The sequence below is a fragment of the Vicugna pacos genome, chromosome 4 (assembly GCF_048564905.1).
Source record: "Vicugna pacos chromosome 4, VicPac4, whole genome shotgun sequence".
NCBI lineage: Eukaryota > Metazoa > Chordata > Mammalia > Artiodactyla > Camelidae > Vicugna > Vicugna pacos.
Genome location: NC_132990.1, coordinates 31,407,802 through 31,434,442, shown reverse-complemented (window position 1 = coordinate 31,434,442; position 26,641 = coordinate 31,407,802). Strand labels below are relative to the sequence as shown.

The 26,641-nt window shown below is 35.0% G+C and overlaps 1 protein-coding gene across 2 annotated transcripts in view; it reads left to right on the top strand.

Moving 5' to 3' along the window:
• Positions 1-26,641, top strand: part of UHRF2 (ubiquitin like with PHD and ring finger domains 2) — a 78,763-nt gene that overhangs the window by 50,962 nt on the left and 1,160 nt on the right. The window contains exons 5-16 of one of the 2 annotated variants that reach the window (XM_006208155.3): positions 223-332; positions 2,582-2,768; positions 6,867-6,990; positions 7,254-7,361; positions 10,057-10,161; positions 12,808-12,914; positions 16,047-16,209; positions 16,915-17,055; positions 19,066-19,159; positions 19,477-19,634; positions 22,950-23,048; positions 24,089-25,122. In XM_006208155.3, the coding sequence (XP_006208217.1) occupies positions 223-332; positions 2,582-2,768; positions 6,867-6,990; positions 7,254-7,361; positions 10,057-10,161; positions 12,808-12,914; positions 16,047-16,209; positions 16,915-17,055; positions 19,066-19,159; positions 19,477-19,634; positions 22,950-23,048; positions 24,089-24,235 (1,543 nt within the window). In that variant the 3' untranslated portion in view covers positions 24,236-25,122. Of the gene's footprint in view, positions 1-222; positions 333-2,581; positions 2,769-6,866; positions 6,991-7,253; positions 7,362-10,056; positions 10,162-12,807; positions 12,915-16,046; positions 16,210-16,914; positions 17,056-19,065; positions 19,160-19,476; positions 19,635-22,949; positions 23,049-24,088; positions 25,123-26,641 lie in introns of those variants that run through there. The other variant, XM_072959472.1, reaches the window with a different exon arrangement.

The window sequence follows — 26,641 nt, the reverse complement described above, 5'->3', positions numbered from 1 at the left end:
AGTGAAGTCTTCAAATTTTTTCCCCTAATATTAAAGTTGCACTCAACTTCATATATTAATCACTGTACTCTCCCTACTGCCAGAAACAATAACTCAGTGATTAGAATGGCTATAATCCCCATTTGTAAATAGTGTTGAGTTTCCAAACTGACTTTTATTTAGTATTTGCATATGGTTTAGATTTTGCTGGCAGAGGTTAACCTTTCTTCCTTTTTTAAACAGGGGTTCTGAAGGAAAATTAAATGACTGCCAGATAAGATTCGTAAATGAAATCTTCAAGATCGAGAAACCTGGAGCCCATCCTCTTTCATTGGCAGATGGAAAGTTTTTAAGTATGGATTTTTCTTACAGGCTGAGACTTCATATATTGTACATAATTGGCATTTTTTACTGGCCAGGGAATAACATTTGAGGAAATAAAAAACTGTAGACCATACAAATTTATTTTCAGGACAACAGTTTTGATCTAAGATCGGTTTTACTTCAGTGGACTTTCTCAAATGATAAAATTGTTTTCAAAGAAATAATTTCTCGTCTTGGCATTTAATTGCCATTTTCTTGATAATTGCTATATTATAGAGTCTGTCCAAATTAAAAACCCACTTTGGTAATATTGTGGTCATTTAAGATTAGTTTTTAATAGTGAGACTTATTTTTATACTAGTGGAGCCTGAAAAGAATAATGCTGTTTGAGCCCTGGACTTCTGGGAGGTAATGAATGAGGTTTATATAATCGTTAGAATGTTAGAATGTAATCCTGTCTCTTTGCTGTAAAAATACATTTTACTTGCTTAATATACAGCTAGTTGGTAACAGAGGTAGGATTAGATTCTAGGTCTTTTCATTCGTGGTTCAATTGTTAATCTTTCCAAGTAAATTACAGTGTCTTATATTCTCTTAATTCTGAACTTTTTTTGTGGAGAGCAACTCAGTGACTTCATACCATGTGTCAATGTCTAGTATATTCTGGAAAAGATATATTCAGGACTAAAGAGTCCTGCCTAGTCTCTTACCACAGTTATGCAAGGTTAGAATAAGACCAGACTTTTAATAGATCAGTAAATAGACTTCCATGTTATTGGTCTAGGCCTTACACATTTTTTTGAGGCTGCAATGCTAATACATCTGGACTTGAATTAAGAATCATAAGGCATACTGTGTATGATTGTTTGTACGGTTATATTCTGGGAATAAAGGAAACTTGAGTAAACTTAATGTGACATACTTGCTCTCAGTAAAACACAGTAGGAAAACAGGATTGACTAGATTTTTCTTGTGTTTTTCTGTTATCTCCTACTCAGTATGTCTGAATATATTTGTTGTTCTCTCTTTTGCCTAATGCTACAGCTACAACTTTGAACTTGTGTGTAAAGAAACCATTTCAGAGCCACAGCCAGACTGCCATTGAGCAGATCACTCAACAAACCAAAAATCTAGACATGCCTTTGGCATTTTAGGTCTGTGATATTTCCATTGCTTACATGTTGTCATGGCTCCACCTTAGTGGAAGCAAAACAAAATTGTGACCTTCCATGCAGTAGCAAGAATAGGCAGTGTGATATGTCAGAAAGTTGGTACTGAAATCGGTAGTAGCCTTTTCCTTTCCTCCTCTTATTTGTCAGGTAGTGTTGCCCATTTCCCTTATTGCTCAGTCAGCTCAGATATGGTACATTTCCTTACAGATTTATTGTGAGCACTTGCTAGAAATTCAGAGTATAGAGCTGTGTAAATTACAGAACTCATGAGAGGTAATCACTCAAACAATGTATGTCATTCTAGGCATCTTTCTATATCTTTGTAATTTATTTTTGTGTATTTATATAATTGTTTAAAAAATTGTTCTGCCTTTTCCTTTTTGAATTTAATATATTTGGCTACCTCTTTATTATAGTTTTTATAATTTACCTTATTTTTCATAAAATCTATTCAACTGTTCCTCTTGATTAACATTTAAATTTGACTCTTGGTATTAGTAATACTGTAAGACTTTTGTGTATATATGCATAACTTAAAATTTCAAGTGAACACTTTGGTCAAAGTGTTTGGATTTAGATTGGGGAGGCTGGTAGGGGGAAAGGAGGCAATAAATGGAACCTCTTACTTGCCAGAGTTCTGAGCCAATTTTACTTAGATAAAAAATCAACTCAATTAGAAATGCCACTTCTATTACTCATAAACAGTGTGTTGGGGGCATAGCTTATATGGGAACCAAAATGGTCTCTCCTAACAGACCTACCCTTCCTAGTTCAGTCCACCCAAGGAAAGGTTTGGATCTGCAGAATAGATGTTACCTAACAGTTCTATTTACTAAGCAGTTAGGTCCAAACAGCTTTGTTCAAGTATTGTATTTCACTTGAAATTTTAAAATATCTTATGGTGCCCCAGTGAGTTCTCTGCATTTCCCCTAGGCATCCTGACGCACATTTGGGGAACTCTAGAAGTCCTACACTTGATTATTCCTTATGGCTGTTTTCTCTTCTTTAAAAAAGCTATATGCTATTGTCATGGGTTCTTCTTTGTAAGATGCATAGACATAAAAATAATTTTAAGACTGGTTTTGCTATAATTTTGTTTTTGATAGGGAAGAATGACCCTGAATGTGACTCTTGTGGTGGAGACCCAAATAAGAAATGCCGTTCTTGCTCCTGTCATATATGTGGTGGAAAACAAGAACCCAACATGCAAGTTCTATGTGATGAATGCAACATGGCCTACCATATTTACTGCCTGAATCCACCTTTGGATAAGATCCCTGAAGAGGAATACTGGTATGATTATCAGGGGATTTTTGTTGCTACTATGTTAAGAATTGAATGTAAAATACATATTTGAACCACCAAAAATGGATTTCTGAAGATGATCTCTAGCTCCATTTTTTAACCCCTCCAGTCCCTTCTCTAATAGGGAGTCTATGTTCTTTCAAAAATGCAAATTTGATAGTTACTCCTTTGTTTCAGAGGCTTTATGTTACTGTACAGGGCCCTGCACAGTATTTTACTTGATTCTGCTGTATCTCTTACCACTTTCCTTTTTTACTTCCCCAAATACTCTATTCTCCAGCCAGATTAAATATCTTTCAGCTTCTTTTTTTTTTTTTCTGAAGATTGACTTTTAGAGTTTTTTTGGGGGGTGGCAATTGGTTTTATTTATTTCTTTATATTTAGAGGAGGTACTGGGGATTGAACCCAGGATCTTGTGTATGCTAAGCATGCTCTCTACCACTTGAGCTATAACCTCCCTCCTCTTTGAGCTTCTTAAATAAGTCATATTCTTTCTCTCCTCTGGAATTACACTTGACATATTTCTTCTTGAAAACATTTTCCTCTTTGTACATCATTCTGAAGTTAAGCATCCTTCAGGTTTCCACTTAAGTATCTCTTTAACTGAGAAGCCTTTGTGAATGGTTCCCTTCCCCACCTCCCCAGTTATTTTAGATGTACCTGTTAAATGTTCTATAATAGTACTTAAGTGCTTAAGTTTAGTACTTACTAATTAAGTGCTTAGTATATGCTAAACACTAATAAAGTTCTGTATATGGATTACCATATTTAATCCTGTGAGGTTAATAAGTAGAACCAGGCAGCAAGGTTAGATATACTTGCCAAAATATACTTCTACTGAGTAGTGTTAGCTACAAAAAGAAATTATTAGAAAAGAGACTGGGGAAAATGTGTCCAGTTAAAGTTACAATGAACTTCTTAATGTCATATTAAGACTTCTTTTTAAACTATGGGTCATGTTGCTAGCATGGAGGATTAAGTCAGAGGGATGACATACTATACTCAGAAATATGCTAACATCACCATTGGGTAGCTGGTATCATTGTGAAGAATAGATTGTCTTCTATTCCTTTGGTCTCTCCCCACCTGTTGGAAAGGTTGCCCTTGTATTACAACAGAGGCTGTAGACTTGAGAGAAGGAAAAGGATACAACTTCCTTTGACCCCCTGCCATTACCTTACATGGTCACACCCTGAATTTTACCATCACCAGTAACTATATTTCCTCTGAAGTCTCACGTTCTTATTGTTTCTGTGGATGATAGGTTCCTGCTTCTCTAAAATGTGGACCCTTCTTCCAGTTTTTACAGTTCCCATATCCTTTTGCATTTTCAGGAATGTCACTCCTGCAGTTAATTCCTCTCCCAAATTGCCATTACTGGGTAATTCTCATTAGTATCCTAGAATCTCTTGAGTTTTCAAAACACACATGTACCCTTTCCTGGATCTCATTTCTCCCACCAGCTGCCCACTCCATTCCTCTGCTCTCTTCATGGCAAAGTTTCTCAGATCTGTCTCTGCTGATTATTTCCATTTGTTATTTTCTTGTTCATACCCCAGCACCCCAATCTGACCTTCCTTCTCACCACTCCACTAAATACTTATATTAGGCTTACAGGCACATTTTGTGCTGCTGAACCCAAGGGTCACTTTGAAGTCCTCTCCTTACTGGACTACTCAACTGCTAGCTGTGCTTTTATAGGTTGTATACCATCTGATCTCATTTTCCTCCTACCTCACTGACCTTTCCTTCTTAGTATCTTGTTAGTTTTCTCTCATCAATCATATTTCAGAGTTTCCCAAAGCACTTGTTTTCTCTCTTCAGACTTGCTCCCTAGATGACCTCATGTAATTATGTGAGACTTTAAATACCAAGCATATGGTTCTGAATTTGTTTTCAGGTCCAGTGTTCCCTGAGCTTTATATTTCTATATTCAACCACTTGCTTGACTAGTATCACAAAAATGGTGAGTCTAAGTGGAGATCTTGATTTCCACAAACACATCCCCAAAATCCTGCACCTCATACAATCTTCATCATCTCATCCATTTGTAAAGGCCAAAGAGCTGACTTTTTTTTCCCAGAAAGCTGCCATTTTGATTCCCTCTTGTCCCTACTTAAAGACTCTATGCCCAGTAGCATATGAGCAAATCTTGTCAGTTCTCCATAGTCATTCTTTACTCTCAGCACCCAGTTCAAACCACCATTTCTACCCTGAACTGTATAATAAATGCCTAACTAGTCTCCTTTCACATTGTCTACCAGCTACCCTTTTTCCTATAGCAGTAGAATGATGTAAGTCCTAAATCAGGTTACTCACATGTTTAAAACCCCCTAATGTCTTCCTATTGCACTTAGAATAAAATAAAAGCCCTTACCATCTATGAACTGGCTGCTGCCTGCATTCTAACCTCATCGCTTATCACTATCCAGTTTATTTACTGAACTTCAACTATACCTCCTTTTATGTTCTTCAGAGCATACCATTTCTTATTATGCATCAGGACCTTTACATTTAATGTCTCTTTGCCTGGAATGCCTTCCCTAGCTCCTTGATAGGACTGGCTCTTATCTGGAATACTACCTCAGAAGTTTTAACTATTTTTTCTAAAGACACATACCATTTCTAATTACTCTTAGCACCCACGTAAACCCGATGCATTTCCTTTCTAGCTCTAACCACTTTCTAAAATTGTTTCATTGTATGTACTAGTTTTCTTTAACTATTTATAGACATTTTTGATCACAAACATTTATCTCCACCCAGTACCAAAATAATGTCTGGGTTTTTAACAAACGTGATGAAGTGATGCCTCTCAGGGATGACTAGGATGATATAATTAGAAGACTGTCTCAGATTACTCTATAAAGTATCTCTACATTCATAGCTAGGTCCTTTACTTCACCTGGAACTCCTTAACCTTAAATCTTCCACTTCTGATCATGATGCTTTAACATTTAACCTCTGGACTGATTTTCTCATCAGAGGTAATACCTGCTTTAACCATAAGATCTTTGATAAAATTATAGTTACAAAGTTTAGCACATGAGGTAAAATAGTCTTTCTTAGAATAAATAAATTTTCAGAAGCCATCTTGATTTCCAAGTTAGTTGGTATTTTACTTGGTAGTATTTATTGCCTTATCATACATAATTTTGCCTTGAATTTGTGTGTCTATCTCACTGTGGGACTAATTTTCTCAGGGACTAAATTACTTACATTTCTTTTCTATAGTACTAAGCAAAATATGTCATAATTAGACAGTCAAAATTAACTGGTAGGGATGGGTGTCTTCTTCTTTGCTCTCTAGGCCACATGGTGTAGGTAATTATAAACTGGAAAGTATAGAAGAAATTTAAGATTAATAGGGGGAGAGACTAGTCGATCTTTGGATATTCCTAAAGTTTTCATTCCTTGGTGACTCAAGTATCATCTCATTTCATTCTATAGACATAGTTATGCTTTGCTTTTTAGAAATTACACAAGGCAGCTTTTAATGATAAGCAAGTTACAGTAGGATGACCAACTACAAATAAGCTAAAGGACAAGTATAGAGAATTAAAATTGAGCTAGAGATAAGGCTAATATAAACAAACATCTTTAATTCCAGTATATTTGTTATAATAGATATATTATATCACATATATAGACTATCTACATTTTTGACTTTGAGAATTCTATTAACCAATTTAGATGGGGAGATATATCAGTTGCATGGTTCAGTGTTGAGTCTAGAATTATCTGTTCTTACTATTTTTAATGATAAGAACTTCAAATGAATAATTTTTACTCTCAGATAACGATAAGGTCAGAGTTTATGGTGCCATTAGAATTGGACAGCCTTGTTTGTCTTTTGCACTGAATTTGAAAATTGATGATATTAAAATCTTTCAAGTTCTCTAGAAGAATGACAAGGTTTTTTTGGCTACCTTAACCATGTAAATATTTTGAAAAGTTTAATACTTAAATGCCAACTGAAACTCTGTAATATACACCAAATATTACATCTTAAAATGTGTTCTAACCTATTGGCTTTAATGTGATACTATCAAAATTCCTTTTTTTGTTTTGTTTTTTCCTTTTAAGGTATTGTCCTTCCTGTAAAACTGATTCTAGTGAAGTTGTAAAGGCTGGTGAAAGACTTAAGATGAGTAAAAAGAAAGCAAAGATGCCATCAGCTAGTACTGAAAGTCGGAGAGACTGGGGCAGGGTAAAGAAGTCTCCTTTTCTTCCTAGTTGTAATGTGTATAACTGTAATGCAAGTCCAATGTTTTGATTCCAATAGTAGTAACGGTATAAATGATATTTTAAGTATCTGAAATACTAACAAATAACTGTATTCATCAATCATATAAATTGTTAATTTGTTATGTTAATCATATAAATAGTTTTTATTTTCACATTTTATAGGAATTAAGGACTTTAAGATTTAAGATAACTGATTTCTCAAATGGCTTATTCTGTGACTTGTAGGGAATGGCCTGTGTTGGTCGCACTAGAGAATGTACAATCGTTCCTTCTAATCATTATGGACCTATTCCTGGAATTCCTGTTGGATCGACTTGGAGATTTAGAGTTCAGGTATGTTTTAAATTGGCTTAGTTGAAAGGGTAAAATAGGGTGTAGCTCAAATTGTAGTAGTGTTAGTGTCTGTATAGTACCACATGGCATTCCTATGATAGTAGGATTTCATGTAGGATGGGTAGACTCTTCCCCATACCTTCATAGAGAAACATACATCATGAAATTAGGCATCAGCTAAGTCTTTACATCACTTTGTTTTACTGTTTTGTTACACTTACTGTAGTTAACGTGATTGTTAAGCTTCCTGAAGAATTTTTCTTGCCCAGAATTTTATATTTGAAATATTAGATCTTTAAGTCATGTGATAAGTTCTCATTTAATGTCATTGATCTGCAAGGAAGCTTGCTTCAGGTGTTGTCTTTGAGGCTTACCCTCCTAAATGAATGTTAAGATATTGGTCAGAGAAAGTGCCAGATAATCCAAGGATAAAATTACTTCTCTTTTCCTCTTGAAAAAGGCTGTATTGTATTTTTCTAAGTTCTTTCGAAAGGTGATTTTTTCATTTTGGAAAACAATGTGAGAAAAAAAATCTCTTAGAGCAGATTCCAGTTAGCCAGGATTCTGAACTGTAAGTCCAGTAGTCCTGGTGCTTAGGCCATCAATAAAACTTTAAAATAATGTAATACATGTACATAACTTGAAGAGTTAACCTTAATGTATGATTTATATTTTTAAAACCCACCCTCTTTTCATCGCATTTTCTGTTTCTAAGAGACAGTCACTTTAAAGTTATTTCTTCTGGAATTGCCTCCTTATTTCTAAATAACATGTTTATACTGCTTTTGTTTTTTATTTTGGTTTTACTAACTTCTTTCTATGGAAAACAAGCATTTAGTTTAATACTCACTCTGTATCCTCTCATCTTTGCAATGGTTGTAATTTTGACTAAATATTCAAGGCTTAAATTACTATGAGTTTGGCTTTATAAATACAGTAAAAATACTGTAAATACAGGCATACCTCATTTCATTGCACTTTGCTTTATTGCATTTCTCAAATACTGTATTTTTTACAAATTGAAGGTTTTTGGCAACCCTGTGTCAAGCAAGTCTATCAGTGCCCTTTTTCCAACAGCATTATTTTTTAAATTAAAGTGTGTACATTTTTAGGCATAATACTACTGTACAGTTTATTAATAAACTATAATATAGTGTAAATACGACTCCTGTATGCACTGGGAAGCCAAAAAATTGTTTGACTTCATTGCAGTCTATTTATTGCAGTGGTCTGGAGGCAAACCTACAATAACTCTGAGGTATACCTGTACAGTAATATATAATATAAAAAGTATGTAAATAACACATAGTATATATGTTTATTTTATACTAATACATAAAAAATTTTATTATTTCATATACTATATTATTTATATATGAAATGAAAATGATAAGATACGCTTAGTGTATTTTTAATTGCCTTTTTTTTTATTTATGCTTCTTTTTTGTATGATTATTATTCATTCCCAGACTCTAAAAGCACCATTAATATGGTCTATGATGACTTTGAGGCTGTTGGCCTTAGCAGCTAGAAGGATTGATTTAGCATTTAGGAAGGGACGGAGATTGAGCACAGATTTATTACCAGGGTTGGTGAGGTTGGTAATCGAGTGTGGTCCTATCTTCTAAAGTACCTGCTGTTTCCAAGGCCTAAATCCAGGTTCTGTTGCTCTTATCAGCTTCTTGTTAACTTCTAACGTACCTCTTCCTAGCCCACTATACAGGCTTGGATCTCAGCTTGCGTTTCTCTGCTAATAACAATTGTATGATCAACAAATGAATAAGAATACTACTGTTAGGGAGTTTGAAGCACACAAAGAAGTGACACAAGTTTAGGTGAGCCAGAATTGAAGAAAAATAGCGGAAAGTAATAGGCCATTGAAGTAGAAGAATAGCATGAATAAACTACAAATGGGTAGTATGTTTGGGTATCATTGAGTAGTTTTGGCTCAAATGTATAGGCATCATGAAGGAGAAGCTGGAGATAAGGCTGGAAGAATAGGTAGGATCCAGACTGAGAGAGGGTAATGTGTAATACTTATCTTGGGCTTGATATACTATAAGACCATTTAATACATGTTAAGCAGTTGAAAATTAAAAGCAGATTTGTTCTTAAAAGGATCATTGGGTAGGATGGGTTTAAGGAACAAAACTGGAGGCAGTGAAAAAGGGTGTATTTTAACTATTCATAACTTAACTAAGATTATAGCAGTGAAAGTAGAAAAAGATGGATTTGAGAGATTTAGGAGATTGAATCAGCAGTATTTGTGACCAAACAGGTTTGAAGAATACAGAAGAATGAGGCTAAAATGACTCTTGCCTTTCTTGGTTAGGGAACAGTGCTGTAATTAAAGATGAGAAATGAGAAAAAAGAAAAGAGATCTGGACCACTGATAGTAAATTCTTTTTTACCCAAATTGGGCCGAAATTACCAATAGACATAAGAGGATGATCATCTAATAGTTATTTTGAAACTCAGAATTTGAGGCCTGAGCCATTTTGAGTGTCAGCAAAACTCCGTATCTGCGGGATATATAGTTGGGTTGGGGGGATAGTCTGTGAGCAAAATGTGGAATTCTGGGTGACATTCAGTTCTTAGTTGGAGGCTTTTAGGGTCCAGTAACATGTGAAGCTGTTTTGTAAATGTAAGTTAATGAAGTGTTGAAAAATATTTTGAGTCTCTCCTTATTTTATAGGTGAGCGAAGCAGGTGTCCATAGGCCTCATGTTGGTGGAATTCATGGTCGAAGTAATGATGGAGCTTATTCTCTTGTCCTGGCTGGTGGATTTGCAGATGAAGTAGTAAGTCATGATACAACCTTGTTCTTTAGAACCTGTCTTGATCATTCAGTAAAATACAGAAATTTTGTCCAAGATATATCAAATCCATCTCTTTTAGCATAGTTTTTATGTTGAAGTGGTCAATTCTATACAAGTTACAAGGTAAATCAGTTGGCAGCCTTTAATCTTTGTATTGATTTGCTTTGTATATACATGAGGCAATTGATTATTGCAATAGAAGTAGTCACATTCTCTTCAGAGCTCATTTTTTTTAGTTTAATTTATTTTGTGATAATTGTGGTTTGACATGTAGCATTAGAAATACTACAGAGATCTCTGTCCTTTACCCAATTTCTGCCAGTGGTAGCATCTTAAACTGTAGTCCAGTATCACAACCAGGATACTGATATTGATACATTCAGAATGCTGAACATTTCCCTTACCACAAGGATTCCTCATGTTGCCCTTTTTAGCCACATCTACTTTGTCTGCTCTCCCAAGCCCCCCTTAACCCCTAAGAACCACTAAACTGTTCTTCATTTCTCTAATTTTGTCACTAAAAAAATTTTATAAACAGAATCCTATAGTGTACAACCTTTGGGATTTTTTTGTGGCATATGTGGCATATGTCAGTAGTTCGTTTCCTCTTCATTGCTGAGTAGTATTCCATGGATATAGATGTACCACAGTGTAACCATTCACCCATTGAAAAACATCTGGATTGTTTACAACAAATAATGCTGCAGTAAACATTTATGTGTAGGTTTTTTTGTAAACATGAATCTCCATTTCTTTGGGATGAATGCCCAGAAGTGCAATTCCTGGGTTGTGTGGTAGTTGTATGATTAGTTCTTCAGGAAACTGCCAAAGTGATTTCCAGAGTGACTGTGCCACTTCTCATTCCTGTCGGTAGTGTATGATGATCCAGTTTCTCTGCATCCTCACCAGCATTCAGTGTTTTTTCTTTGTTTTAGTCATTCTAATAGGTATGTAGTTACAGCTCATTGTAGTTTTGACATTTCCCTAATGGTTAATAGTATTGGACATAATTTATTTGTTAGCTGTATGTCTCTCTTTGGTGGTATAGCTCTTCAGGTTTTTTGCCTATTTTCTAATTTGGTTGTGATTTTTGTTTGTTTTTACTGTTCATTGGATATGTAGTTAGTAGTTGTTTTCTCCCAGTCTGTGTCATTTGCTTGCCTTCATGGTATATTATAGTAATGAATTCAAGTATAGATGAGTTAATGGCATAGAATTTAACTATTTTTACATGATTATTTGCTGAAAAATAATCAGAAATATTTTTGTTCCTCTGTTTTAAACTCTATTTAACTTAGGTTGTCCCTGTTATGTTCTCCTAGTTCCCACTACTTTTTCCTTTATAGCACTACCACAATTATAACTTAAGAAATTGATAGGGTTATGAATATGAGCACTATGAAGTCAATCCAGATACCATTTGGAAGACTGCATCTGATCAATTTAAGTGTTCTGGACTGTTCTAGACGTACTTTTTAGAATTCTTTTAAATGGAGTATACACTAAACATGAAATTTCTTTACATCTGGTTCTTTAAAATACAGATCTCAAGGTTGAATAAGTAAAAAGTGAATTCAAGGTTTTTGGATATATAAAAACATTTAAAATCATGAGATCTTAGTTATGACTTTTAATCCCAAGGGTAAATGCAAGATAGGGAAAATGCAAGATAGACAAATGCAAGATAGACCTTCTACAAGCAAAAATTTAGTAGAGAAAACTTCTGTTATTGTAAGTTCAGCCTGAACTAGTTAAAATAATCTTGCATTAAAGAAAAACCACTATTTAGATGGTGTTAGTAGAATTACTTTATATACTGACAGTTTCTTTTCTCAGTTTTTTAAAAATACCGAATCAGGTAAAAATTAATAATACCAATATAAATTTGTAGCTACTACAAAAATATTTCTGCAGCTAGTTTTTAACATTTCCTTTGGCATTTTTTTTTTACATTTAGTAAACACTATACAACTTTTAGTTTTCAAATTCTTTTCTACGTTTATTAATTGTTTTATCCAAGTGTAATTTGAGTGAACCCATGGACTATAAAATGTGGGGAACCTCCCAGGCTGTTAGGATTTTGAATTTGAAATTAAGCAGCAGACTTGGGTATGGTGTAGGCTGTTGTTTGGAAACTTGTTATGAAATATTTATTAAAATGGTGCCCTATGGGGTGAGGAGTTGTTAGAGTGCATGCTTAGCATGCACGAGGTCCTGGGTTCAATCCCCAGTACCTCCATTAAAAAAAAAAAATGGTACCCTATAAAGAACCTACAACCTAATATTGATAAGTTTATTTTTGTAACATGGATTTAAACAGTATTCTCAACCCAAAAGACCTTATTTTATAACATTCTATAGATTATTTGATTATATGTGTAGCATGAGAATAGCAGTGTTTGGAGGTGTTGGAAGCTATAACTTTAAAGTGTAATCTTTAGATCAAGTTATACAACTTGAAGGTATATTACACACAAGATTTAATTTGAATTTTGCCTAATTTCGGTAGATACATTGAGAGAACATGTCAGTTTGTAACATCCTAATGAAAAGTTCTAACTCTGAAATGAGAATTGGTGAAATCATACCTGAGTTTAGTGTTTTAATGCCAAAAATGTTCTCCTGCAGGACCGAGGTGATGAATTCACATACACTGGGAGTGGTGGTAAAAATCTTGCTGGTAATAAAAGAATTGGTGCACCATCGGCTGATCAAACATTAACAAACATGAACAGGTATTCTTTATTGTTAGTTTGTAAAGACTATTTAGAATTTGGGCTTTGTGTAAAAGTTTTATTATAGGACTATAATTTGTAACTTACACTGTGCAAGAGAATCTTAAATTGAGAGCTAATATATCTAAAATTCAAATCTTACCTGATTAGTATATATTTACTTCTAAGCTTCCTAACTTATTTCTTAATATCATTTTTTAAATGACATAATTCCTACATGTGCTTTTTAAAACCTTTGAAAGAAAGGAAACTATGTAATTTAAGTTAAATTGAGGACAAAGTGGCTTATCTACTACCACATAGGTCAGAGGTATTTTCTACTCAACACAGAATTATCTTTTTAAGTAACAAACTTATTTTGAGAGGCGACTAATATGAAATAGGGTTATGTTTGGGAGCCATACTTACATGCATAAGTGAAATATCAGATAACTTAGTCAGAACAAGGTGCTTTTAGGGTTTATAATAATATAAAGTTGTTTAAGTGTTACAAAAGAAAATGCTTAGTTACAAAAGTGACCTTTTCTAACTAAATGCTTGTAAGGCATTAAAAAAAAGAGCCACCTTGTGCTGATCTTTATTCTACAGAAGTATTCATGATACTCCAGCTTCCATGGGAGTAGAAAATTTAATAAGTTCAAATGTTTTATTTCATAAATGGGTGCTGATACCAATAATAGATTAACCCAAACCATCAGTTAGCAATGACCACATTATAACTTGTCATACTTGTAATTTTGTGATCATTTCATAAAGTTGACATTTTTATATCCTACTATTAAAGGTATTTTGTGTATTGAGTAAAAATGAGTATTTTTTTTGCTTTCCTGAGTCTAAAGCACACAGTTTTAAGTAGTATGCCCTTAATATCTGATTACCATGTGAAGTAAAGAATATGCCAGTATTATTTCAAGACTTTGTTGCATACCAGGCTATGTAGAATCTGTTTTTATGTCTTCCTTCTGTATTATTTCTGACAGTAGGATTATTTTATTGAACCAGCAGAGGAGACAGGTCAGATTGGCTGGTGAAAACATTCCTGAGGCAAGAGTCCAGTCCCTACGCAGTCTTTTTCTAACAAGAAAGCAGCTCTTTAGGAAGAATGATCTTAAAAGGAGTTAGAAATATTTTGATGTGTTTTGTCAATGAAAATGTATCTTGAATTTGGAAAAGGGCTTTTTCATGTTGTCAAGTCTGAAAATTATATTTTCCCTTCAATAATGGTATTATTGTGCTTGAATGAAACTGCCTATGTAACTACCTGCACTTGTACATGGTAGATTCTTTTCAAGCTTTTGAAGAATCTAATTAAAGTATACCCTGTTTATCATATGTTACTGTCTTTTTAGAAAATAATTGACAAGTAGTAATAATGTTTATATTAATAAGAGGGTAGTGAAAATGAAGTGGTAGTAAAAATGAAATGGTGACTCAGAACAATGTAGGATTGACTTAACATAGAGACTAACATACCTTCAGTTAATTTATACATTAAGCTGTGAGTACGCCTTGTGATTGAAGTGAAAGGCCCTTATCTCTAACCCATAGTATACTCTTTCCTGACTAGTATATGGTCTGATTCATATTTGTTTCTCTGCTAAGAGGTAGGTTGACACCTGCTTCTTGCTTTTGAGAAGTTTGTTCCTATTCCTTCTCAGCTCTTCCACTTTATGAAACTGAAGAGGGCAGCAGGTAACCTGGCTGTCCTTTATCAGGGCAGTTGGAGACAACCAATTAAGCTGCAGATAGAGTAATGGAAAAGCTTTGTTGTTATGCCTGGTCTCATCCTCTTGGACTCTTTTCACAAACTTGAACAGCTTACATACTTACATGAAACTAGTAGTTAGGTAATAATGCCAGTTAGTGGTGGCAGTCATTATGATGGAAAGTACTGTGAGCACCAAAGCATTCCACTCATTAACATGAAGATACTATGTCTCTATCCAATAATAGCCCTAGAATTGATGGCTACGTTTCTTCTGCCTCTCAGAGTTTTAGTGCATCTTCCCTTTGAGATAAAAAAAACATAACTTGGTAAGCTTTAACTCTTTGACCACATCTATTAAAAAAAATTAATGAAACACAAATTCATTTACTTTAACTATGGTAAAGATATTACAGTAGATTAGTCATTTAGTCTTAAGGTCTTTTTTTTTTTAAGCATGCATAAAAAGAACTATACCCTGTAAAAATACTTTGTATCATATCTAATTTTACTGAATTGAAGCGAAGGATACCTTTTTTTGTTTTTAACCTTAAACATTCTCAGTGGTTTCTTTTCACTTAAGTTATGTAGGTGTCATAGAAGAAAAGTACTAACTTTAAGTAGATTCTAGTTTGGTTTGGGGGAGCACAGGACTAAGTTTTCCTAAGAAAGGTCTTCTAATATCTGATAATCTTACTGATTAATTACTACTAAGTGAGTATACCATACTAAGGAAGCTTCAGCTAAATCAAGTGCTGCTTAGCTCAGTGTTCCTCCTTGTTCATGTGTCGTCAGTAAGATGTAGTGATCTTGAGCAGCCAAAAATCTTTATTGTCATGATTTAGCACAGGTATTTAAATGCTTCAGTTTTATTTAAACTTAAATCTTTCAACTGGAGGTCTTTAAAGAATATTCTCATATTGAACTTGTTCTTATTATCTTCTAAACTTTAGGGAATCTCTGTTGTCTGGAATGTGGAAAGTAGACCTGTTGACAAATTAATTTTCCTGGATTTCTTTCTACATTCTTCCAGCAATTTACTTCATTCCCTTATCAAAAATAACTATTACAGCAATCACTTGCTTAGTTTTCCAATTTTCTCCCTTCCCTCAACAAACGTTATTTAAAGAAAATTCCGTGTATTTCTAGTTGTTTTCTATTATACGTGGCACAGATGTTATTACTTTCAGAAGAACCCTACAGGCTAACTGAGAACCAATCCCCTGGCTTGGGGGTGACATCAGAAAACTGATTTGTCTTCTCTGCTGGTGGGGGAAAGCATAATCCTATTATCTGGAATAATATGGAAAGAATCATAGAATCTTAACCATCAGGTAAGGCATAATTCACCTTTTAATTAAGCTAATGATGCGATTATGTACTTGAAGAAAGATTACTTGGTATAAAGACTTTGTTTTGCTTTTTAGGGCATTGGCCCTAAACTGTGATGCTCCATTGGATGATAAAATTGGAGCAGAGTCTCGGAATTGGAGAGCTGGTAAGCCAGTCAGAGTGATACGCAGTTTTAAAGGGAGGAAGATCAGCAAATATGCTCCTGAAGAAGGCAACAGATATGATGGCATTTATAAGGTGCTCTATCTGGCATGACATCTTGTTAGTCATTCTTCCTGTGCTTTCAAGACAGGGTTGCCACAGGGAACTGCTCTACTGTGGGTGGGCTCAAGAAAACAGACTGTCTTAGTTGGTGTTTCTACTTTTTCTAGAAATGTAACATGCACAAAGCAAGCTCTTAACTTTGATACTTGTCTTTTAAGGCTTATCTGAAGTCCATAAGGGCAGAGTTATACTTTGGGTTAAGCTTTTTACAAGTACATATTCTCGGTGATAAAACTGTTAAGTAACTGAGCCATTGTAGATACTGATTCTTCCACATATCTTTCAGGATGACTTCATTTGTGATAAATTTTTCAAAGCAGAGCACATTATAATTTTGAAAATAGGTTACATTCTTTGTTTAAAAAACGAAGGCATCTATTGCCACCATTTTTATCTACGATTATGCAGAATTATTTTAGTTAATGAGCACAATCTTGTTACTGTTTCACATTTATAGCAATCTATACTTACATGGGAACTATCATAATTAGGAAATAAGGCCAAAACAGTATTTTTAAAACAATATTTTAGTGCTTTTAATTTATTTACTATTACAGCAAAGCAAATATCTTTTAAAGTTGCACTTACTTCTACCAAGTTTACTTAAAATACTAATAAGATGTTAAGAATAAGTCTCAACTTTAAATCTCAAAATAGTACTGAAATATTATGATTTAGGTGGTGAAATACTGGCCAGAGATTTCATCAAGCCACGGATTCTTGGTTTGGCGCTATCTTTTAAGAAGAGATGATGTTGAACCTGCTCCTTGGACCTCAGAAGGAATAGAACGGTCAAGGAGACTATGTCTACGTTTACAGGTTGGATTGCATTTGTCTAGGCTACTTGTATGTTCATGAAAACATAATGCCTCTGTACTATCTACATGCATTAACATTGTATATAACCCACAGCAGTTGATCAGAGGACTGTAAGGGGTGAGGAATGAGATCACACAAGTATAAGAAAGGAAAAAAATCACACGCAAGAAGGAAAAGAAGTAGCATTCTAGGTGTCAGACTCCCCTTTGACCAGAAATTGTGCTTGGGGAAAGCTAGGCTTGACAATGAAGAGTGAAATACAGTTGACCCCTGAACACCATGTGTGTGAACTACACGGATCCGTTTATACACAGATGTTTTTCGATAGCAGACACTGCAGTGCATATCTGTGGTTGGCTGAATCCACGGATGCAGATGGCAACTCTTAAGTTACACAGAGATTTTCGACTTCCAGAAGACTGGCCCTACCCTGACCCCAGCCTTATTGAAGGGTCAACTGTATTTTCAGTTCAGTCTGGAAATGACTTGAAGTATGAAGGAAAGGGGTACCTAAAATTTAGGTGTAGGAGGCCTTGAGAAGGGAACTTGATCCTAGAGGGCACAGGGGGTGTGTCTCTGGTAGGGGAAGGGGGGAGGTGGCTTATAAGAGTGGTCTGCTTTCTACCCTTCTCACTTCTCCTCACCCCTTTTCTCTCTTCCCCCTCAAAGCTGCTTCCCTGTCCTGTCACCACCTTTAGTGCTTTGCCTTTTTTTTTCCCTTTGCCCATGCTCAGCTGTTAACCCATATATAGACTTTGTTGGTTTTGTATGCATAATGGATGGTATGGCTACATTCCCCCTCCACTGCCTGTACACCCTAGACTTTATCCCTGACACTGATTTCAGAGCATGGTTTGAGTTCATCCTCCATCATTCCCCATCGCTGTGCTTCCCATAAAGACTACCAGCTTTGTCATTTCCCCTGGCTCTGCCCACACTGCATGTGTAGGGGCTGAACTATGGGCAAGTGTCTGACCACCCAGGCAGGTGAGTGTGTGTCTTCTAGTGCAAGTCTGTTTCTGTTTTTGTTTTCTTTTTAAACTCATAGAATTGTTTAAATGAGACCCATCAGCTGCTAAAATAACTGCCAAAGTAATTCCTTTTATAACTAAATATTTTTAAAACGTATTGTTAAATTTTCAAAAGATTTTTTTTCAGGTCTACTGTTCAGCAAAGTAATGTTCTAGATAGGTTAAATTTGAAACAGTAAGCAGAAGCATGTAAACCAATTGACTAGGATGAGTTAATATTGATGAGGCCTGAAACATTGAGCTTTAAATGAGTGTCATCACAAAGCACTTAAAAAAAAAAAAACATAGCCAGTAAAACACAAGGGTAAAAGGGAAGAATTTATTCCTTAAAGTCTAACCTTTTAGTTGACAAAGAATTGAGTAATTTAGTGGCTTGAGGTCTTCTAAAAGCTCTCCCACCCCAACCACCCCTGCCTCTTAATTTTGGGAGATAGAAATTTGGCCCTTAATGGATGTTTTGTTTTAAGATTGACTCCACAATTTAGTGTAACCCCATCTATTGTGTACCATCTCTTGTGCTCTGTGGTTGATCCTCACTTACCTTCATATCTAGTTTCTACTTTCCTTTCTTCCTCAACTTTTTTTCCATTGACTTTATTTTTTATTGTTTACATTTTTATTGAAGTTTAGTCAGTTTACAATGTTGTGTCAGTTTTCTTCCTCAAACTTTTCAAGCCACCTAGTTACAACTCCTAAAAAATTGTTTCCTCTTGTAGATTGGAAACTAAGATCATCATATTATAAAATGGAATATCTTAACAGTCAAAACTGTATGGTTTTACTATGAATTGGGGATTTTATTAGTCTTCTGTCCTTTGAATTCTGTTTCTTTAAATGTCTCTTTACTTTATGTAAGTACTGTCAATTTAGGGAGATTATAGGCTCCTCCCCATTCCACTAATTAAATTTCTGCCCGGGATCTAGAACCCCTCCTTCTCTGTGAAGCTTAAATCTGCATTGCACTTTTTTCCCTCATCAGTATCCAGTAGGTTACCCTTCAGATAAGGAAGGGAAGAAGACTAAAGGACAGTCAAAGAAGGCCAGTGGAGCCTCAAAAAGGCCATCTACAGATGGTAGGTAATGATTGCAGAACATAAATCCTAATAACATCGTTTCTGATAAAGAGAAATAGTAAGAGAATAAAAATTAAAAGAAAAATGAAGGGTTGTTGTTGTTGTTGTTGGGGTGGAGGTGGGGTGGGGTGGGTTTTTTCTGTATTTTAATAATGTCAGAGCCAAAACAACAAAATACCCTAAACTCTGGGAAAGTTAGGTGCTGCTTAGGCTGGTTATCTTCCAGCTAACCATTACTGGCGCCCATTAACTCTTTCATTTCATAGTTCTGCTTATAACCACTTGTAGTCTGCTGATATATTTTTAACTAAATCTAGATGATTGTCCAAGTGCCTCCAAAGTGTTGAAAGCATCAGATGCAGCAGAAGCAGTTGAGGCTTTCCAGCTCACCCCTCAACAACAACATCTAATCAGAGAAGATCATCAGAACCAGAAGCTATGGGATGAAGTTCTTGCATCTCTTGTGGAAGGACCAGTATGTAAAAATTTTTTTAATAGGTTTATAATATTAACAAATAATGGAAAATAATTTCCCTATGAATTATCATTTTCACAGGTCAGTTAAACATAATCCTTTGTATCCAGTCTTCTCACCCAGTACTGCCACCTTTCAGAAATGAGGCAGCAGTTTAGCACTTTTAGGCCTCTTAGATGTTAGTTTTTGAGCTCTCTGTGCTTGAAATTAATAATTTATGATGAAGTGCCATTCATGGGAAAAACTGTCAGTTGTGGAACACGTTCAACTTAATCTAAAACTCATCAGAGAAGTTTTTGTTATAGTTTAAAGTTACCTAATAGAACAATTTTCAATGCCTACATGTTCAACGTAGGGGTAAATAAACCAGCATTGATTTATTTAAGTATTTCATGTTTTGGATTTTGTTCCATTTTTTTGGTAATCATAAAGTTTTAAAGTGAAAGGAATTACAAGGGGGTTTTGTGTTAAGCTGTGTTTTGCAATGAAGTTTTCTTACCAAATCCCAAAAACTAGGGGTTTGAAATATAAATTGTTTATTTATGCTTTGCTCACTGCTTTTGTTGTATCTCTAATTTTGTTTATAAATTTGGTTCTTAGATTTTCTTAGATATTAGCCTCTGTCATGTGCAATATAGTTACTTTTCTGTTTTATTTCCCTCAGAGTATGTGATGTGCAGCTATTGTGGGTGAACTGTAGTATCTTGAAATTCCATTTTGTCATCCATTTCTTCCTTCCAATATTTCCTTTATTTCACTCGCTGCATTGGTCAGAACTTCTTGTATATCTAAAATGAGGTTAATGCATATCGGTATGTGCCTTTTATCTAGATTTAGAGGGAACTCTCAGTTTTTGTATTGCTTTTTTTTTTGAGAATTAGTCATCACTATGAAAACTTCTTGACATAATTTTTAAACTTAGAAATGAATAAAGTTTGTCAACTACTCTTTGGATTGATACTGGAGTTGGTTTTTTTGTTTGTTTTGTCTAAAAATGTGATATTTAGGGTTGTCCTTGGGTAGGATGAGACTTACATGTCTGGAGGACAGAAGGAAAGTGAGTTAGCTCTGTGAGAAGTGTTACTTGCTCATTAGCCAAAAGACCCAGGCATGTGGAGAGTCTGGCTCTGGTAGGTAAGACTCATTTTCACAGACAGCAAGTAAGAAACAGCAAGCAGTTGATCATGGTCCCATTATTCTCTGGAGAGAATACAGCTGGTTAGTGACAACTCAGGTGAGTTCCAGCTGTGAGTAGGCAGAAGACAAAGTAGCAAATATGGGTGAAGGATAAAGCCGCCTGAGTGCACACAGAAGTTCTCTTTTGCATATCTGTTGTCTGGGTTGGGCATGTGTATTGGGCTTCAGTCTGAGGCTTTTAATACATCCTGTTTATCAGTTTAAAAAAATTATCAAAGGGGTTGAATCCTGTGAGACTTGGTAAGTATATGCAAATAAATATACTTTTCAACCTCTTCTTTCAATAAAACTTTTATATGGAAGTCAACAATTGATAGTCTCAAACAAGCAAAAAAACCAAACCAAACCAATAAAAAATCCTGTTCCCTGAGGGCAGGCTTTTACATACCTAGGTCAGGTAACTGACCTTGCTGCTAGTGGTTACACTGGACATTTATGTACTATTGCCCTGTGTAGGTATCATGCCCCTTTTTTTTTTTTCCAGATAAGCCAGGAACAAATTTAGTAAACCAGAAAAATTAGGTGTTGGCCAAAGGTGACTTTTAAATAAATGCATATATTATACGTATGTATGTTTTTATCCAGACAGCTTCCCAAGGTCCTTTATGCTCTGGCATCCCTACCTGCTTCTGCATTCTCCTCTTACTACTCTCTCAGGCCCAGACTGCTTCACCACAGTGACCTCTGTGCTATTTGCACACGCTTAACCTGTTCCTGCTCCTAGGCCTGTACACATGTGCTGTCTCTGACTGGAATTCTTCCCTCTGTGTCTTCATGTGGCTCATTGCTTCATACCCTTTAAGTCTCTATAGAGTATTACACTTCTCAGAGAGGCCTTCCCTGGCTATCCTTTCTAAAATAGCCACTCTTTACTCTGTAGCTTTAATTTGCTTTGTTTCCTCAGTTACTACTAACTGAAATTGCTCTCTTAAAGGAATATAAAGTTCCACAAGAGCAGAGACTTGGCCTTTTTATCACTGCTGTGTAGATGAGTGCCTAGCACAGTGCAGGAACTCAGAGCGCTGATACTAGACACATATTACAGGCCCCACGGAGGTGCCGGGGAAATACCAGTCACTAACAAAGTACTTTGTCAGAGAGAAGGTACCTCCTATTACATTTTAGTTCTCTTCCACATCTCCCCCTAACTGGTACAGTCTTCTAATGTGTTGCATAGTACGTCATCGATAATTCACTTGACCTTTATAATCCATGTTCATAAATAAGTTAGTATCAAGACAAAACTATGAAATGAATCTTTGGTTTATTTTTGTTTACTTAAAATTCTTATAGATTGTTTTTCTATTAACATAAAGAATGAACATAAAATGCACTCCCCTACTATCAAAAAATAACTGAGTGGAGGATTATCCTGGTGACTTCAAAAAATACTTACCCTTCTAGTTTAAAAGAAACAAACAGGATAAAATGGAACCCAATAATGGCTTTTGAAGATCATAAAGTACCCATCTGATCATGTTTGCTGTTAGATAGCTCTACCTTCTATCATTTAGTCTCAATTTGAATAAACATTAGCACCAGGAAAATACGAGATTTTTAGATTGAGGCAAAATATCACAGAAAACTATCCTAGAGAAACAAATGCTGATTCCTTGGAGTCTTAGATACTATAGAGTATTCTTGCTAAGTGCTTTTTAAAATCTTTTTTAGCATAAAAAATAAGTAAGTTTTATAAAAGCAGAAATTTGAATAGATAATACATGTTCATATACTAAAATACTATGTAGCTTTTTGAAGATAGAGAGCTCTGTATTTAATGACCTTGAGACAACCTGTTTATGATTTTTTTAAGTGAAAAATAGTATTCTCTGGAATATGAGATTTGGAGGGGAGGGCATTCATTTTTTTAAGCTATGTGTCTTGACTTTGCAACCTTTCCAGCCCAGTCCTAAGATTTAAAACTGACGTGTTTATCTTATGGAAGGGATTTCTTCAATTTTCTATTACACATTTGCTTGTAATTAGTCACTCCTTGATTTGTTTTTCTTAATAGAAAATAGGTGTGATTAAGATACTTTTTTTCCCTCAATCACTTGGAATGCTATTAATATATTATGAAATGCTAACTTTTTTTCTTCCCCTTGGGTACCATTCTAGAATTTTCTGAAAAAATTGGAACAATCTTTTATGTGTGTCTGCTGCCAGGAGCTAGTTTACCAGCCTGTGACAACAGATTGCCTCCACAATGTCTGTAAAGTAAGTAAAATTCCTTTCTCGTTTTCCCTCATTAGGCCAGAGGGGACACTGTCCTCCAAACCTGTGTATAGCATGTGAAGAAGCATTTTTTTTATGAAGCAGAATAAAGGAACCTGGGTGGTTAGGAAGCATTTAATTATATCTTGGTGATGAATGCATGTTTTAATTTTATAGTAATTCAGATGTGTATAGTCAGCATTCCATCATGTTTGAAATTATCGAGGAGGGGTTGGACTAGAAAAGAAAGTAAGGTGTTGTTGCTACTTTCTGTGTTACAGCTTATGTATGTGTCATATATTATAGTGCAAACTGAAATAATTTCATGTACTTAATGGAATCGAGAACAGATTCTATCTGGCAGCGTGCCCAGAGGAGTTGAATATTGTGTTATCAGTGTGGTGTAAAAGGAAAACTTGAATTTTAGTCAAACCGACTTTGGACTCTTGTTCTACTGCTTGGTGGTTGTGCTCCCTGACCTAACTTCTCAACTTTAGTTTCCTTTGTAAAATGGAAAAAACCTTCCACATATGTGTGTGTGTTTGACCTTGAGTCAGCTGTGTAATATATTTAGTAGAGCTAAATGTATTTTGGGAGAACACATTATATGTTAGGTGATTTGATAAAATATATACATAAGATAGTTTTACTTTCCTGAATTGTTTTTTTTCTTTAGTGCTCTATCAGGAAAGAACAGGATTAAGATCCAACCTAGAAAGTGAGGCTAGTGGGACCCATGCAGAATTCTAACACCCTCGTTTTACTGGACAAGGAAGTTAATGTACAAAAGTTATCATTTACCTGAAGTCTCACCGCATGTGCTAGAGGTGGAACTTGAACCACGTCTGTAGGTCAGTTTTCATAGTGCAGATTCAGGCCTTTGCAGTTGTTCGTCTTTTAGGTTTCTCTTGTTGCCAAACAGTAAGTTTCTAGTTTCTATTTATAAACCTAAGTTGTTGAGTACTTTTCTACATGCTTTGTCCTCAGATGAAAGTAGGTGTGTGTTTTTATTTTGTTCTACTTTGTTTTTGGTTTTGCCTTAGGATTGCTTACAGCGCTCCTTTAAGGCTCAAGTGTTCTCCTGCCCTGCTTGCCGGCATGATCTTGGCCAGAATTACATCATGACTCCCAATGAGATTCTGCAGAGTTTACTTGACCTTTTCTTCCCTGGCTACAGCAAAGGACGATGATCTGTCTGCTTCTACTGTGTTGTTCCCAGTGGCTTTTTGGACAATAAAGAATCTAAAATGGTTGGGGTGGGGGGTGGGGTGGAAGCAGTGGTGGACCATATCTCTCACATTCTGAAGCAGCTAATCCTCTTTCCTACGTAGCCATCATCTTGTGTGTGTAGTAAGAGGCCCATTTTTCAACTGTCTTTAAATATCAAAAGGTAGTTCTTCGGAGTAACAACTAGTTTTAATGAGTAAAAAAGTCAAAGCCTCAGCTCTAGTTGATATCCACGTTATGATTTATTTTGCAACTACCTCAGGACAGAAAAGATTTATGGGGATTTTTTAAATCATTGAATAATTAGTTAAATGAAATTTTAGCTACACACTGCCTCCCAAATATTAGTTGTGCCTGGTTCATGTAATTTGATTTTACAGAAAAGGAAGTGACACTTGAGATTGTTGGAATGAACGCAGCTTCTGTAGTATGCATAATAACATTTTTAATGTCTTCTTCCATTATAATGTGTGTTTTGCAAGGACAGGTTCATTTTGTAGCCCATTTTGTGAGCTCCATTGTGCTTTTTTCTGGTGTTTTATGCAAGTTGACTACTAATGACTAATGAAAACAATATGAATGCATTGTTGCTGCATTAGTGTAATGTGGTGTGGTTTTGCACTTAAAAGAGGTATTCAGACACTCTAGTTGTAAATGTTCATGAAAAGCCTCTTCTGTACTAGTCAAACTGCTTTTAGTGAGTCTCACCAGTGGTTTTACATCTGAGAGCATTGAGGACTGGGCTGATTTTTTGAGAGGACTGAAATTGCTTCATATTGTGACCCTAAATTTTATATTCACTATATTCCCTAAAGTATACCTTAATAAATATTTTATGATCATAAAAATAGCTCATCTTCCTTTACTTTTTCACATTTATCTAGCTTGTTTTAGTAGATATTTTAAGGAATCGATCATTTCCAAAGTATTTCATTGTGTGTTTTTATTGAACGAGACATTTTGCGTAGTTTTTCACTCTTGATTTTTGGTAACGAGAACTCCTATAAAATCTTAAGTGCTAAGGGGCAGACTTCACCTCAGGTTTGATTTTTTTTAATTTTACTAAATGGAAAAAATAACTTGGTGGCTATTCTTTTGTCTATAACAACTCAGTCTTATGTTCAGTTTTAGCACAATCATTGCTTCTTACTTCACAGATATGAGAATATTCTAAAACAACTCTAGTGTCTGAAACTATATTGTTAAATTTTCATCAGAGGAAAGTTTTAATATTATCTAATCAATTTTCCTACCCCTGAATTCATAGTCATAAATATGGCCAATATTTATTGAATATTTGCTTTGCATTTGTACCTTTTCATGTGTATTCATTTAATCCTACTGACAATCCTAAGAGGATTCTTATAAAGGTTAAGAAACTGGCAAAGCTCATACAGCAAGGAAGAGGCTGTAAAGGCAGTCTGGGTCCAGGCCTGGCAGTCTACTTATAGGCCACGTTTGAATATTAGCCAAACTGGTTTCAGTGTTTTTTCTGCATTCAATTAAATTCAAAATCAAGTTCTGGGAAACATAGCCAGCAGAGTGATTGGAGCTACCGTCACTGAGTACTAAGTTTATTGGAATCATTTTTATTTTGAAGAATCAAGTTTAAATTAGATTGAAAATGAATCATCAAATTACATCATCTAGTATTTTATTCCCTCTGGCATTGGCCATATCTCTGGCATGACGTGTGGGGAATACCTCCCAGTTTCAGCTACTTGAACTGGTTCTACCACTTTCGTTAGCAAAATAAGGGATTCCAATAGTTATAGTATGGGCAATGCTATGTTGTCGCTGCTATAAAATGGTAGGCTAGGGAAAAAAGCTGATTACAGCTTAACATGTTCAAAAGTGTCAAGAATGTCTGAAAGCTAAGCAATTTTGTGGGGGGGTTTCTATAAATATTTCAGTTTGTATCTGGACTGAGACACAGACTTACAGAGAGCATAACAACAGTATCATGATCACCCGTGTTTAAAAAAAAAATTAGCAGTAATTGTATCATCAAATATATAGTAAATATTAGTTAAAATTTCCATTGTCTCAAATGTCATACATGAATATTTTAAGTTTGTTTGAATCAGGATCCAAATAAGGACTTTACATTGTTATTAATTGCTATCTCCTATTAATTGCTCTTAAGTATCTTTAATCTGTGTATATTTCCTTAACTCTTTTTTTCCTTCACCTTTTACAATTTGCATTTTGAAATTGTTCTGGAGCCTAACATCTGGAGCCTAGATCTTGCCAATTATAACTATGCAGTATAGTCTTACCTATTTCTCTTTATTTTCTGTAGATTGATAGTTAGAATTCAAGAGTAACCAGATTAAGATTTGAATTGAGGGGTGGGGAGCAAGAGTTCT